The 16493-nt window shown below is 42.5% G+C and overlaps 2 protein-coding genes and 1 pseudogene across 2 annotated transcripts in view; 2 read left to right on the top strand and 1 right to left on the bottom strand.

The window, feature by feature from the left end:
- Positions 1 to 16493, top strand: part of LOC126546938 (nose resistant to fluoxetine protein 6-like) — a 54373-nt gene that overhangs the window by 10351 nt on the left and 27529 nt on the right. The window contains exons 2-3 of the mRNA XM_050194657.3: positions 7388 to 7596; positions 15258 to 15378. Of these exons, the coding sequence (XP_050050614.3) occupies positions 7388 to 7596; positions 15258 to 15378 (330 nt within the window). The remainder of the gene's footprint in view (positions 1 to 7387; positions 7597 to 15257; positions 15379 to 16493) is intronic.
- Positions 4208 to 5635, bottom strand: LOC140215288 (uncharacterized; annotated as a pseudogene).
- On the top strand, positions 11481 to 12260 carry LOC140215472 (uncharacterized). Its single transcript, XM_072286007.1, has one exon. It carries the CDS (start codon positions 11481 to 11483, stop codon positions 12258 to 12260), a length of 780 nt encoding a protein of 259 aa, XP_072142108.1.

Here is a 16493-nt window from a genome sequence, read left to right on the forward strand (position 1 = left end):
CTCGAACCTTCGACCTTTGGTGGGAGTTGAACCCTCGACCTTTGGTTGGAGTCGAACCCACTTGGAGATATGGGTGAACCGGCCATATCTCCAAGTTGGATTCCAATTGACATCGCGAAGGTCGAAAGTCGGAGCCACTACATTTCGTGTTAACTATTGCGAAATTAATTAAGACAAGTTTAAATAAGGGACAGTTAGTTAAGGTAGAGTCCCTCCGAGTGACCTTCATGATTGCCTTAATCATGTGAACATCATGCTTCCCGGAGCGCCGGTCATTCTGTTAAGTGATTTCAAGTTTCCTAACATTGTATGATCTAGTTCGTACTCATATTCGTCGCCTAACTCGGATGATGCAGAAGAATTTCTTCACATCTGTTCCGATTTTGGTTTGACACAGCTGGTTCAGTTTCCTACACTCGTTACAAATAATACATCTTCAATTCTTGACCTTGTTTAGACATCATCGCCGGAAATTGTATCTTCTGTGTCTAGTACCCCTGTATAAGTAATAATGAAAATATTCAGGCAAAGGTTTCAATGCCATTCTAACGCGCGCGTAAACATCTTAAAGGAATACGCGATTATAAGAAAGCTGATTTCCACGCGATTAACAATGAATTGTGCTCCTTTTTAGATGTGTTAATGTTCGAAAACTTTGAACGATCTATGCAAAGCAACTGGGACTTCTTCAAAACTAAAATTACGGAACTAACCTTTAAATGGAATTCCTATCAAGAAAGGTTTTTTTCGAATACGAGCGCCCTGTGATACAACATATATATTAACCACCTTTCAAACCGTAAGAAAAGGCTCTATCGTGCTGCTCTCAAATCTCGGTCTGATAAACGCTAGTCAGCCTAAAAATCTGCAACCACAACTTACTTATCTGAAATGAAACAATCTAAATTTTTCTTTTTTTTTAATCGCACCCTTCCAACTATGCTAAAGAATGATTCTAGACAATTTTGGAGTGTCATGCACGGCAAGCAACGCAGCGCAATAACTTTGCAAACGACGGAAGGACATCTCTTACGTGACATAGAATGCGCATCTGATCTAAATGACACACTTATAAAAGCTTTTGCTCGCCCAGTAGGTACCAATAAACAACATATCTGGACATTACCTGATTACTTGCCCATGGGCGCCATTTTTATTACATCTTACGCCATTTTATTACATTAAGAAACTTAAAAATTAATCATCATGTGGCGTTAGCAGCACCAGTACGAAATTCTTGAAAAACACTGTTGAATACTGTTCTATCACTCTGGCAAGCAGCCCCTGCCGCATTCTAACCTTTCGGAAGACTGGCTGGTATGGAAGATTGTTCCAGTTCGCAAGTCTGGGGTAACACACAACCCATCAAATTTCCGTTCAATTTCACTTACATCGCTTCTATGTAAAGGTTTTGAACACTTTTATATTCACTCACCTTGTTAAGTTTCTTGAGTCGAACCAGTTTTTTTGCACCTTTACAACATGGCTTCTGCAAGAACTTTTCTTGCGAAACACAGTTTCTGGTCTTTACTGATGACCTGTATCATTTGCTCGATTTCTGGATTTTAAATAGATTGTATTTCTTTAAATTACTCTAAAGCATTTGACAAGGTTAGTCATCAGTTAGTACTTTTTTAAGCTTGGCCAATTAAATCTAGATCCTAATGTGCTTTACTGGATTCGAGCTTTCTTTTCTAACCGTACTCAGTTTGTTTCTGCCTAATACTGTTGATTCCCCAGTCCAACCAGTGCTGTCGGGTGTTCCCCAGGGGTCTGTATTGGGACTCTTAGTTTTCTTAATTTTCCCGAATGACCTACGCAGTAAAATTTCATTACTGGTTTGCCTATTCGCAGATGACTGTGTAATTTACCAGAAAATAGATACCCAAGAAGATGTTGCCTTGCTCCAGACCGATTTAAATAACATACTTGCCCGGTGTCAAACATGGAAGATGGAATGAAACACTTCAAAATGCAAATCAATGCGCATATCTCGCTCCTCATTAGCATGTTCACACTATCATCTTGCTAATACATCCTTTGAGTCGCTTTCATTTTACAAATATCTCGCTGTTCATCTTTGTAGTAACCTATCATGGAAGCACCATGCAAGGTACATCATCGCCAAAGCAAACCGTTCACTTGAGTACTTTCGAAGAAATTTCTATTTGCCACCCCCATCACTTAAAAATCTTCTCTACACTCCTCACATCCGTCCCTCACTTGAACAGGCATCATCTATCTGGGATCCCAGTGGTACTACACTGATAAACCAACTTGAAAGAGTGCAGAAGCGTTCCATTCGCTTCATCTTATCCAATTATGACCACACAGCCAGTGTTACCATGATGAAGTCACTGCTTAACCTTCCGGAACTTACCATTCGGAAAAAAATAGCCCGGCTCACTCTTCTTCATAACATTTACTATCACAACAATTATCCTCGTGAACAGTTCGGTAAATCCCTTCCCTTCAGATCATCTAGAACTGACCACCTCCAAAAAGTTTATGTTCCTCGTTGCAGAACTGTGAGCTATTCACACGAATTTTTACCTCGAACCACCGCCGAATGGAATCACCTGCCAGAAGCAGCTACTGCTATTGCGGATACAACGCGCTTTAACATTTCTTTGAATAACATGCTTAACATTGAATTATTGTTTGTACTCAATTTGTTCTTCTGTTTAGCCTGTTTCTTTGTTTGTTTTTATTGTTAGATCTTGAAATTACTCGCTTTTTCTTAGTTGCAACTGCACATGTTTTCAATTAATTTGTGGATTGTTTCAGCTGCTTATTCTTATCGTATCAGCTGGTTTTCCTTTTTTCAATTTTGGTCTGTAATATGCCCCTCCCCTCTGTAATGTGCAAACCCTGTGGGTAAAATAAATAAATAAATAACTAAATAAATAAATAAATAAATAAATAAATAAATAAATAAATAAATAAATAAATAAATAAAATGTCTCGTGAGCACGCAGGCTTTTGCCTTCATCCTCTTTAGGGTATGGTAAAGTGACTGTCAACTTTTTTTTAGCCTGCTGGTAGCTAGATGGCGCAACCTGTTTATGGCAAATGACAATTGATGGCAGCTTAAAAGATGGTGCGACGTACCGCCACACGACCATTCTTGTACGCTTGCCGACTTGCATTCAAAAAGTAGTTGATCATTATTTTTCATACGGCCCTCACATATGTTTGTGGTTATTGTTAGCGTTGTTAGGGTTGTTGTTGTGGTTGGGTTTGATGATGCTTATGGTGAACACAGCTTTTTTTTTTAATCGCTTCATCTCATTACTGGAATGCTTGGTTGAAAATAAGACAACGTGGCATACGTGACCATAGCCTCCTTTATTTTTCTGTGCCTGGTCAACGGCAGCTGGGGCCGTTGCCAAGCGCCGTTCGCGCAAGTACGCGAAGCCGCTCCCAGGTGGCGCCCGCAGCCCTGGGTTGAGCAGACGACGCAGCAGTAATACGTAGCGTAGAGAACGTTGCGCTTTGTTACAGCGCAGCTTCCATTTTTCTCGGAACATGCATAATTTGGGAAAATGGTCACGATGTTGGCTACCTATATATTGTTTTCATACATATGCAAGCGTACGTAAATGAGTAGTAGTAGTATAAGACTTTATTCAGGCACGAAACATTAGGCGCCTAGGATGTCGATGGCCTTCTGCACGAGCAGGCGCCGTTCACTTTCAGCTCCAAGCCAGTCCAGCCAGTACGGGAGGAGGTGGGAAAGAAACCCCATTACAGAGCAACAGGGCAGAATAGGTTGGCATAAAGGGCAGGGCAGTTGGGACATGAAGGATCGCGACGGAATTTGTATACGTAAATGGGGAGTTGGATTACCAAGAAAATTGTGAGCAGCGATTCCAAGGTGAACATTTAGTTTGTCGACTTCATCACCGGCGATGCTATTCATTTCGCTAGTTCCCTATAAAAACACACTAACATTAGAAACCTTAGGTTACCTCATTAACAAACATTACATGAGAGTATTTCTCAATGGCACAAGTCTGGCTGTGAACACCATCTCATGTTCCGAAGATGTTTTTTGCAGGCTACTCTGAAAGCGTTCCTTATCTGTGTGTTTACTACCGACTTTTGCCTGGTAATGATGCAACGGAACCAAAAGGCAAGGCACATCTAGTCGACATGCAAGAACTTTACTGTCATAAGCAAGAAAAGTCATAAGGGTAAACACATGTCACAGCTTCAGCAACTTCCTAGAAAGCGGCTTGGATGTAAGTGGCTTGACTATGTCCCTCCTGTCTGTCGCAGACAAGGCATAGTTCGTGAATACTGGTCTGAAGAACTTTGCACAAACAAGTTTCAAAAGTTCTTTGTGGTGGTCACTGCGTGCACGTGCACATTTTAATGCCCCGTGTTCTGCAAGGACATCCACGGCAGTTGAGACTGCAGCTTGAAGGGGCTTTGCCAGAAACCTCCTTTTGTCTAGTATCACTTCAATGTACTTTCGCAGTGTGTAAAGCACATAGACGAACTCGGCAGATGGATAAAAAAGCCCTCTTCTGTCCTGATGTCGTATCAGGCTGTCGCTCGGCGCAGATGAGGCAGGTCGTGTGAGAAGAGCACTGCAGGAGCTGCAGTCCAACTTCTCTTGCACAACACGGGCCAAGTAGCCTCCTAACATGGAGAGTGCCGCAGTGTCTGGTGTAGGCAGCAAGCTTTTTGGGTTCTTGAGGAGATCACTAAGAAGCCTTCTTATCTCTTGTGGAAATAAATCCACATGCTGGGTCACTGCAGGCTCGCTACTCAGTGGTCAAAGTGAATGGTTTGAAGTGTCAACAATATTGCTGTTTAGCGAAGCTGAAACTAAGCCAGTCTTCAAGACCTTCTCCACACCAGAGAGGACTGCTCGAGCATCTGTCTGATCGTTGCTCCCAGCAGATCGCCTTAACCATCCAAAGAACGATTCAATTGGGTCCGATGAGAATTTTCTTGTCAGAACGAACTTGAAGCCTTCAACAGCAAGGAGGTGCTTGACGCACTCCACATTTGATGTTGTTGTCATAACAAGAGCTTGATAAGTTTCCTTGCTAAGGAACTGTTTTGCTTGGCAATGACGTCGCATGTTTTCAAGGTAACTTAACAACGACGTCATTTGCCAGTTTAGACGTGCATCTTCAGCACTGTCATACTGCCTGCTATCTGGCAGTTTTTGATGAATGTGTTGTGCACAATTGCTCACATCCATCAGCAGGAACCAACTGTGCATCATGTCCATAAACTCCACTGTAGGCCCCACAGCAGCAAAACTCCTGTCGCATGTGTGTCCAGCTTGTTCTTTCAGAAGCTTAAGTGCAGCAGTGACCGGCGGTGATAAAACCTGCACAGCTCTTGACACATTCATTTTTTCTATATTAGATGGGAAAACATGCTTCCTTGTTAAAAAGCGAACCGGTTTAACAATGCTGTCTTGCTGCATCCGGTACAGTTCTTTCAGGTGTGAGGAAGACACTTCGCCATCTTTTCCAAGGTCCCTGGCAAGGAATTGGGACCGCACATTCTTGATAATGTGGCACTGGTCGAACGCGAGGAACAATTTTCGTCTTGGATCCTCAGGGTGCTGTGTGCAATGACTCAAGCTTCCACCACACAGAAGTTGAAATGCAAGGACATTGATCTTGTGATTGTCAGACACAATGCGCACAATCTTAAAGCCTATTACTTCAACTTCCTTTATCACAAGCTTTATCAATGGAAAGAGATCCTGTCCAGTGCAATTCCTTGTAAGGAAATACCCAACAGGTATTCGAACATGCACCGACAACCCTGTTAGCACAAAACAAAGAAGTGAGTTGGCCAAAACAGGTTCACCAGTAGTTGTTTCTTGAACTCTATTTCCCAGATCAACTTCTCCCACAAACGCGTCTCTTTGTTTGTTGTACTGCAGTCTCTGTTGAATCCGCATCTCGTCCACAACTAAGGAGCACACTTTAGCTTGCTCAGCTTTTAGGTTGCTTACCTCCGCCTGAAGACGTTGTTTCACAAGGGAGGTGAACCCTACCTCGCCAGAATTTACTCCTAGGTATCTCTGTAGGGTTGACCGGCTTGGCAGCTTCAGGATGCCTTCTTTGCGGATATGCTCATATGCGCGGGTTGATAGATTTCTGAGAATAATGCAGTGGCGCACTACTAGCTCAGACCAGGTAGGTCTGGTCTTACTGAAATTCTTGATTTGATCGACGAGAATGCTTGCACCCAAGTGCTTCTCGCCCGCCGCTTTGACAACACCAGCAAACGCAGCGATATTGCAGTCCTCTTTCAGTCGCCTGAGCTCCTCCTTATACTTGTCTACAGTTCGTTTGAGTCGCTCTATTTGAGTTTTCATGCCGCGCTCTTTTCGTCGCCACTTCTGGCGTTCCACGACAGACATCGAGCTGCGAACATCTACCTGGGTCGCTTCGTCTTTCGAACTGCAGCAGGGCTCGACGTGGAGCCGATCGTCACCACTTGCAACATCCATGTTCGAGGAGTCAAGCACGGGGGACGATGCAGTGGGTAGCGGAGAGTCGGCAGTGACATCGCGAGGCAGGCAACTTGCAGTAGCACGGACAAGGAACGTGGAATGCAAAACGGCAGCCTCCCGTTTTCTCAAAACAGCATCGCTCCGGGACTTCTTCGCAGGTGGTTGCATATACTCTGGATAGTCTGGAAACACGCTCGGTGCCGCACCTCTTTTAAGCTTCCTAGTCTTGCATCCTTCCTTGTAGTCGTCAGGGAGGAAATCTTTGCTGCAAACGATCGAATACCGTGATGTGGTATTCGGCACCCAGTCCTTTCTGGATCTCACTTGCAGCCACTTCACTCTTAAGTCGTTGTCACTAGGAATTTCATGGAATGAAATTCCTGGCACTTTCCGCTTCACGTCTGATTTGCATCCCGGCACACAGCAGTATGCCATAGCTCTTGGTACACGCGAAACGCTGCGTAAACACAACGCAAACAATGCGCCGACTGATCGCCGCAGCCCGCACACCCGCACGTGCCTTCCCCAGGGCTGGCAGCGCCGCCCCGCGGAAAAATTCGGCAAAGGGGCGTTGCCTTCAGACGGCGCTTCAGCAGCCTTTGAGCAGGCACAGAAAAATAGAGGAGGCTATGACGTGACACGACTTTAGAGAGAGTTTAAACGGAGTTTCTTTGTGCCAGGCCAGTGCAATGTGACGTGGGCTGATAAGTGCAAGGCGCTAAAGGCTTTCTAGAGAGCCATGAGCGATTATCTCTAATCAGCAACGCGTCTTATACGGACAGTGCGTCGAGCGCTCTAGTGAAGTACTATTGATTTTTTTTTAAAATTCGTGCCACTCACCGATCATCATGAAAAGGTTACAAATTGATCGTCTCCCCCCGCGCGTTCTTTTAGTGGTGACCGCCAATGGCCTGGTGCCGACCAACCTTCTCGAGGGCAGCCTGGTGAGTTTGGGAGGCTACGAGCAGTGCCTCAAGACCCGCTTTCATGACTACCAGGGCGAGCTACTCTTCAAAGGCCGCTACTGCTCGCTCTTCGCCCAAATGCCCAAGGAAGCCATGCGCAGCCTCGTGGAGCGCTTCCACGCCGCCGGCATGTTACGCGTGAGTTCAACTACACAAGCCACTGTGAAGGATGGATACTGGCATAAGCAGTAGGAAGCCATTCGTGAGAGGGTCCCCCGTTCTAAAGCCAGGTAGCCAAAATAATCGGAGAAATAACACCAGTGTTTCAACTAAACAGAGACGCACTAGCTCACGCGACGCTAAGGGGAATATTGTAAGAAAGCAAACCAGAGACAGCTGCATTCACCCTAACAGTTAAGAGTGATCTGAACCCCCGACTTTTTTTTATATATTTTTGTTTTGCATCACTACATGAAAGATATGAAAATTTGCAAGTTTCTAATGCATATTTGAAAAGAAAAACCCACACTAAAGCCTCGTAGGAACATAAACCATTTCTCACAACGTTTTCGTTTAAATTCCATTCCACTTTATTGCTCCAGGCAAGTAAAAAATTTGGAATGGGCAGCCGAACAAGAAGCTGTTTTACGAGAGGACTACTAGGTCCGGTCAACCTGAGATTATATTTAAGTCGTGAAACGCTACGTATAGATGCGGTGTGGTGGTACAGACTGACAGCGAACAACTGGTGCTAACACAATAAGATACGGTAAAGTGAATGGCTCAAACAGGCGTAATTTATCAAGTGACTTCATTTAACATAAGCAGAAATGTTCCAAACGAAAATGTGGAAGGAAGGAAAGAGAAAAGCAGAAGGCAGGGAAGTTAACCAGAATAACGTCCGGTTGGCTACCCTACAAAACCAAAATGTGGGCAAGATAAAGGAATGTATTGTTGAATTCATGCTTTGTATTCATTATATTGGGCTCGAAGTTATTCACATCTAAGATATCGTGATCATCAGGATACAGTCGTATATAGGGGGGACGGGGGGGGGGGGAATACCCTTACATGAGGATATACGAGTACTTTGCTGCGTATTGCCAAGTATTAAGAGGAAGCTTTAGCCCGCGAGAGCTCCTATCAAAATACACGTGGAAGGAGAATTTGTTTTCTCGGGAACCACTGCGCCAGATTTGTTGCATATTAAAACATAGTGACTGCTGATTTCGAATTTTCATTTAGATCGTCAATTTTAATGAAAAATTGACAAAAATCGCAAATTTTCAGAAAACGAGACTATCAAGTTTACAACTCTAAATTAGCAATGAAAAATGAGATCACAATTCTGTGAATTACGACTAATAGGAGATCTAAAGCGTACGAAATTGATATGTTGCACCTGAATCTCAAAAAACTTAGTAACATGAAAATAGAGCTTTTACAGAACCCTTGTACACAACGTAACGAATCCACGTAAGATATTTTTCTTATTTCTTATTTTCTTATTTATTTTCTTAAAGTGTCCAAGAACAGCGCCCAAGATATAAATTGACATATCGAATTTGTCCACTTTGGATGATCTGATCGATGCCGTTTACAGAACCGTATTATGTGTTCTTGATTCAGAGCTATTAATTTGTAAACTTCGTGCTTCTATTTTTTTTTTCGAACTTTCAAATTTTTTCAATACTCTTTTAACAAAATTCAGACTCTATATCCGAATTCTGCTTCCAACAGTCACTATAACTTAACTTTCTATCTCAAATGTAACAAAGTTCATTAAAATCGATCCTGGGGTTATCTCATAAAAGCGTTTCTGCGTTTCACATGTATTTGAATAGGCCGCGTTGGAGTTTGGCCGCAGCTAAAGCTTCCTCTTAATGCGAAAGCATTATACAGGGTGTCCCAGCTAACTTTAGCCAGAGTTTAAAAATATGCCGATGCACTCTAGGACAAGCGACCAAATGCATGTTGCTGACTATTCTATGGAGTAAGTCATACTTTTTTTTGTAATCTGTTTAATTTAATCATTAGTCTATATTGATTAACCAACTTCTAAAGCAACGAAATTAGGCAAAAAAATTCCTATGAGAAAGTTGTAGAGCGCTTTGAAAAACGTCCAAGTAAACAGTTTCGAACTTTCTATCTATTAGGTATTAGTGCTTTTCCGCTTACTTCAGATGCCCGTGAAATACCAAAAAATACCATGTGACTTTCCCGCTTGCGCGTCGTGACTGCAGCGCTCCCAAACATTTCTCGTACAAACGAACATAGCATCTAGCAGGGTAATTAAAAAAAATTGAAAGCCAACAGGGCAGGGGCGCAGGAGTTGGCTGTGCGATTTACGCCACCGATGTGCATCCCTCGCGGCGGTTCATGATAGCGATAAGCAGGCGCAGCGGCAGCACACCCGGCGGAATGCTACGTTCGTTTCTACGCGGAGGGCTTGGGAGCGCTGCAATGACGGTGCGCAAGCGGACATGTCACGTGGTATTTTTTGTGTTTCGCGGGCATCTGTGGAAAGCGGAAAAACACTAATGCCTAATAGATAGAAAATTAGGAACTGTTTAATCGGACGTTTTGCAAAGCGCTCTAAAACTTTCTAATTGGAATTTCTTACCTAACTTCGTTGCTGCTGAAGTTGCTTAATTAATCTTGACTAATTATGGAATTAAACAGAATTTTAAGAAATCGTGTAACCTACTCCATACAATAGTCAGCAACATGCATTTGGTCGCGTCGCCTTAGATGGCATCGGCATATTTTTGAACTCTGGCTGAAGTTAGCTGGGACATCCGGTATATCCCATGAGTCAGAAAAGCCGGCGTTGTAGGCGAGTGGTACCGAAAATCATCATCACATTATGTGACGCCATCAGCCTTTTGTATGGCGTCAGTATCAATACAAAAGATAGTAAATGGTATGACAACGTTAATTATCAGTAATTATTGGTAATTCAAGTGAAAATTAAAATTAATAAATTAAATTATGGTGTTTTACGTGCCAAAACTACTTTCTAATAATGAGGCACGCCGTAGCGGGGGACTCCGGTCATTTAGACCACCTGGGGTTTTTTAACGTGCACCTAAATCTAAGTACACGGGTGTTTTCGCACTTCGCCCCCATCGAAATGCGGCCGCCGTGGCCGGGATTCGATCCCGCGACCTCCTGATTAGCGGTAATTAAAGTGAGTTGAAATGAATTGAGGTGAATTATAGTAAAGTGAATTAAAGTTACAACAAGTTAGAGTAAGGTGACTTCAGGTGAAGTAAATTAAGTTGAAGTGAATGAAGGTGAATTAAACGGGATTAAAGCAGATTAAGGTGAGTCAAGGTGGATTAAGATTGGTACAGATTAGAGAAAGATGGTTAAGGCGGAATAATGTGGAATTAGGTTGATTAAGGTAATTAAAGTAGATTAAGCTGGATTAAGGTTGGTACAAATTAAAGTAAGGTTGATTAAGGTGGAATAAAGTGTATTAAGGTGGAATAAAGTAGGTCAAGGTTAAATAAAGTGGATTAAGGTTGGTACAAATTATATCTAGGTGGATTATGGTGGATTAAAGTGAGTTAATGTGAATTAAGGTGGATTGTGGATACAAATTGGAGCAAGGTGGAATAAGGTAGAGCTGTGAAGGACATGTGACAATGTATGACGTCACGTATCATGGTAACTTGATAAATGGATGTGGATTCCGGCGTGCTCATGTATGACGTCACGTCACGTGTCAAGTCATGACACGTGATACGACATAACGCTTTCGCATTCAAGTCACGTAAGGATACTTAAGTGACTGTCAATATTTACATATTTTTTAGAATCCTTGTCAAAGACAGCTAAATTTCAGCTATCGACACAGACTTACGGAGGTTTCTTTTCGTAAGGAATGTTTGTCATTGTCTGTGCCCGTCCCAATGGACCGTTCTTTCACATGGGCGACTTTACGAGTCTGAGATACTGTTGGTGTGAGGAGCTTGGAGCACTAAATATTTTTATTGCATGAGATAACTGCTTATAATTTGTGAAACAGCGGAGCTCCACTTTGACTACTTTGTCAGACTGCTGTCGATTGCTGGTCGATGTTGCTACTGCTTATAATGTCGGGTGATATTGAAGAAAACCCTGGGCCAACAACCGCCCAGCTATTGCAGATGATACTAGATAACCAGACTGCGGCTGATAGTGGTTTGAATGACATCAAGGTTCAAATTTGCGAACTGAATGCAAAGATAAACAAAGTATCTAATGCACTAGATGGTATCCAGGAAATAAAAGCCAGAATAGATTCTCTTGAGGATACCGTGCGGTTACAGGCCGAAAAGCTGGTCGAGTACGAAAACAGGAGCAGACGCAACAATATTCTCGTTTTTGGTGTCGAAGAAAGTGCCTCTGAAACAGACAGTGATTTGAAAAAAGTAGTCATGGAAGAGGTATTTCAGGACAAGTTCGGCATCGACGTAAAGACGATAGAAAGAATACATCGCCTAGGCAGGATTAAAGACGGAAAAAGGAGGCCGGTTGTCATGAGATTCTATGACTATAAGGAAAAGGAGCACGTGATGAAAAACTGCTACAAACTGAAGGGATCCTCCTACTCAGTCAGCAATGACTATGCACCAGAAACGGTGGAAATTCGAAAGAAGTTATGGGGAAGTGCTGCTTCGGAAAGAGCTAATGGGGTGAAGGTTTCACTGATCCATGAAAAACTGAAAATAAAAGACAAGTGGTACACTTGGGACCAAGCACGAGGACAACGTCGGGAGATAGTGCAAAGCAGGGACAAAGCTGCCCGAAAATTGCACTGCTTCTCTGCAACTACTGCTTCGGAGGGCGCTTCTAATTCTAAGCAGCACGCATAGCTACGTCTTCTTTTGTTGAATGCACGGAGTATTGCAAATAAGATCACAGAACTTGAATCTATATTACTCTCTCATAATCCACACGTAGTTATTATTACAGAGACGTGGTTGAATAGTTTAGTTCCCGATGACTGTGTTGTTCCTCCAGGGTATAAAATATTCCGATGGGATAGGGGCTCAAGAGGTGGGGGCGTAGCTGTAGCTGTGAAATCATCAGTTAGGGCAGAAAGAATAGACTGTAGTCTTTCAGAAGCAGTGTGGTGCAAAATCTTATTAAATGGCGTTGCGTTCGTAGTGGGAGGCATATACAGGGCCCCTGCTACCACGCCTGAGTTCCTGGACGAATTAAACGCTTTTTTGTGCACTCAGTTGAATAATAATACAAGGCTAATAATGACTGGAGATTTTAATTTACCCCACATAAACTGGAAAACTCTCTCGCCCGGACATACGGAAGTTTCGAGTGCTGAAAAACTACTGGAAATTATGATTTATCATAATTTACGGCAAATTGTTGAAGAAAATACACGAGAAACTTTATATTCTAAGTCATTGTTAGACCTTGTGTTCCTATCTTGCAAAATAGCTGCTAATAGTGTAGCGGTTGAACCAGGAATATCGGACCACAAAATGATATCTGTCGATATACCAATCGATATACCCAGTCGCCGGCGGTTACCTGCTTTTAAACTTATAAACGACTACGCACGGGCAGACGATACAACAATAGTAGATAACTTAAGTCTATCATTTAGTGAATTTGAACTTGCGTCATCTAGTGAATCTGTAGAAGAATTGTGGCAACGTTTCAAGGGAATCGTCAAGCAGTGCGTAGATAAATTTATTCCTACCCGCATGAAAAAAACAAAGCAGCATAGCCCATGGATAACTCGGGAAATAATACACTTAAAACGCAGAATAAAACGATTACGCAAAAATAAACAAAACCCAGCCCAGGTGTGCAATTTCCGTGCTCAACTAAAATTAGCGTTACGGCAATCTAAGGAAAAGTACTTTAACATAACGCTTCCTGGGTTCCTGAGATCTTCGCCACAAAAGTTTTGGATGCACTTAAGGGATAAAAAAGAAGAGATACACCAGATAAAAAGCGGATCTCAAATGATCACGGAAAAGACGCAAATAGCAGACTGCTTCAACTTATTCTTCCAGTCAGTATTTACAAAGACGAGAACAGAGCAAGGAAACAATGAGCGCAGTGAATTGGGCGCCTGCGCAATGCGCCCACTAGAAATCACTCAGGCTGGCATATTTCAGCAATTGCTTACGCTTGATGCCAAGAAAGCAAGCGGGCCAGACGGGATCCCAAGTGAATTTTTACGGCGATATGCTGAATGGGTGTCATTTTACTTAACTATAATCTTTAGAAAATCTTTGGAAACCAGTTCACTACCTCAAGATTGGCGTAGCGGTGTTGTGATTCCTGTTTTTAAATCCGGCAGTCGAAATCAAGTTAGCAACTATCGTCCCATATCGCTTACTTCTGTGACTTGTAAACTTATAGAGCATGCAGTAGCAAAGCATATCATTCTTTTCCTTGAAGCTAATAACTTTTTCTTTTCGTCACAACATGGATTTCGAAGCGGATTATCCACTATATCGCAACTCATTGAGACGGTTCATGATTTTTATCTAGCTTTGGATGCCTGCGAACAAATTGACGTCATCTGCATAGATTTCGCAAAGGCCTTTGATAAGGTACCGCATGGTAAATTGCTTTTTAAAATCCAGAACGCAGGTATTGCTCCAGACGTTGTGAACTGGATTGCAGCCTATTTGAGTGGTCGTGTACAATCCGTCCGGATTGAAAACATCATGTCTAATCCACTAGAAGTATTGTCTGGGGTTCCACAAGGGTCGGTATTGGGGCCGCTATTGTTCTTGATTTACATCAATGATATTTCCAGTGTTCTGGAATCACCTGTTAAAATGAAACTTTTTGCCTACGATGGTTTGCTTTATACAACTGTGGCAGATAAAACCGACCAAAGGAAAATTAATCGGTGCCTCCAAGGTTTACATGACTGGTGCATAAAATGGGGAATGGAAATAAATTATTCGAAATCGACGTTTGCTCATATAACAAGAAAGAAAAATGTGCCTTCCTTTGACTATAAAATTGGTGATAACTCTTTGTTGAATGTACGTAGCTTTAGGTACTTAGGAGTGATCATTAATCACGACTTATGCTGGCGCCACCAAGTGGAGGAGGTCTGCTCTAGGGCTTACAGGAAACTGTTCTTCTTGAGAAAAAAGTTGCAGCATGCACCAACACATTTGAAGCTGACTGCGTACAAAACCTTTGTTCGCTCGGTTTTGGAGTACGCCTCCCCAGTTTGGAGCCCTCACCAACTCTACTTGCGAGATAAACTCGAAAAAATTCAGAGAACCGCGGTGCGTTTTGTTTGTTCGCGTTATAGGAGAGCCGATTCTGTAACACACATGTTGAAATGTTGTGACTTGGAACTGCTAGAAACACGACGAGAAAAACAACGAATGAAATTATTTTTCCAGATAACCAGAAATCAAATAAGAATAAACAAAGAAACATACATTCGACCCCCTTTCAAACACAGTGCGCGTTTAAACCACAGTGCTAGTGTACAGCCTTATAAAACACGCATTGATGGTTTTGAATACTCGTTCTTTCCTTCGTCTATTAATATATGGAATGGCCTTCCGGACTGCACTGTAACAGCACAAAATGTTAACGAATTTTGTAGTCTATTAGAATTGTATTATAGGCAACGGGATAATTGAGACCTGATCATGCTTACTGTTATGCTGTGTATGTTTGTTCATCCTGCCAGTAACTTGTGTTTGACAATGATGTATAACGTTGTATTGTCAATGTTGAAATTTCAATTTTTATTTTTTTCCTCTCCTGTAATGGCCCTCAAGTGAGGGCTACAGTATCCCTAAATAAATAAAAATAAATAAAATAAAAATATAACTTTTTTTCCAATCAAACATATGCAGGGGCGGAAGGATCCACTGACTGCGACTACGGACACCGGTTTTCACAGCATCGACTTTAGAGTTGGGATATGCCTGCCTTCACTGTGCTCACACTCTGAAATAGATTATTTGTTTAGTTCAAGTAAGGGCATTTCTTGCTATACTGTTATTTTGCATGTCCACGCACTTCAGCATGATTATTCCTCCACAATCGCCGAGATATAAATACAGTTATGACTAGAATGCCTGCTGTTTTAGTTTCTAATGCTGCACCACATTGTTCATAGAGACTTTCGAGTTAAAGCATTACTATAGGGCGTCCCATTTTCATTTATTTCTGCTGTCAGAAATTCCCACCCTGAAGACGGCACTATGTATACCGCGTTTCGCGAACGGGGCCTGCAGTGCAACAGAAAAGACGGGGACGCCGCGCCATGTTCTCGTCTTTTTTGCCATCTTGTGTGCTCTTTGCACAAGATGACAAAGTGACGCTGTGTGCTGTTTACACTCTATCATAATGCCGTATCAACCAACTTATCATTCCGTCCTTCTAAAAGCGAGGTTATTCTCCGTCCACACAGACAATCCAGCGCTTAAGCAAGCTTGCACAGTTCTTGAAAGATGTGATATAATGCTATCCCCTTATGACAAAATTTCTTGTGGCGAACTGCGCAGTCTACCTATATAGGAGAGTCATGCAGTATGGAATTTTCAAAATGTAGGCAGTGATTGAGGAGTGATTTGTCAGTGACATTTCGTATCCAAAGGACAAATTCTAGCTGATGAAAGGGCGTTTTCTTAAAAAACCGGGTCGCCGGTTTTTTTATTTTTCTTCCATGAATACGCATTGGTGCTGTGTTTCAGTAGGTGAAGGTGAGAGAGAGCGAGAGAGGCAAACGAAAGACAGGGAGGTTAACCAGAGATTATCTCCGGGTGGCTACTTTGTATTGGGGGAGGGGCAAATGGATGCGATAGGTGAGAGAGAAAAAAATAATTAAGAAAACCACACACACACACACACGCACACGCACGCACACACACACGAGACAGAAGTAATTCTGAATTGGGTTTGGCGGCTCCTAATATGCAAGCTTGGCAACCACACTAACAAGGTTACGCAACTTGTGAAATACTATGTACTTGTCTTTAGCGAACGTAAAGGCGCAAGAAAGGGGTCTGTGTTTGTAATTAGGGCACTCGTGCGATAGTTTAATGGCCCAGAGTTTAATGGACAAATATTCAAAATCGTAGCTCGCT

The sequence above is a fragment of the Dermacentor andersoni genome, chromosome 1 (assembly GCF_023375885.2).
Source record: "Dermacentor andersoni chromosome 1, qqDerAnde1_hic_scaffold, whole genome shotgun sequence".
Classification (NCBI taxonomy): Eukaryota; Metazoa; Arthropoda; class Arachnida; order Ixodida; family Ixodidae; genus Dermacentor; species Dermacentor andersoni.

Excerpts from the sequence above, each read along its gene's own strand:
- LOC140215472 (XM_072286007.1), top strand. The coding sequence starts at position 11,481 with ATGTTGCTACTGCTTATAATGTCGGGTGATATTGAAGAAAACCCTGGG.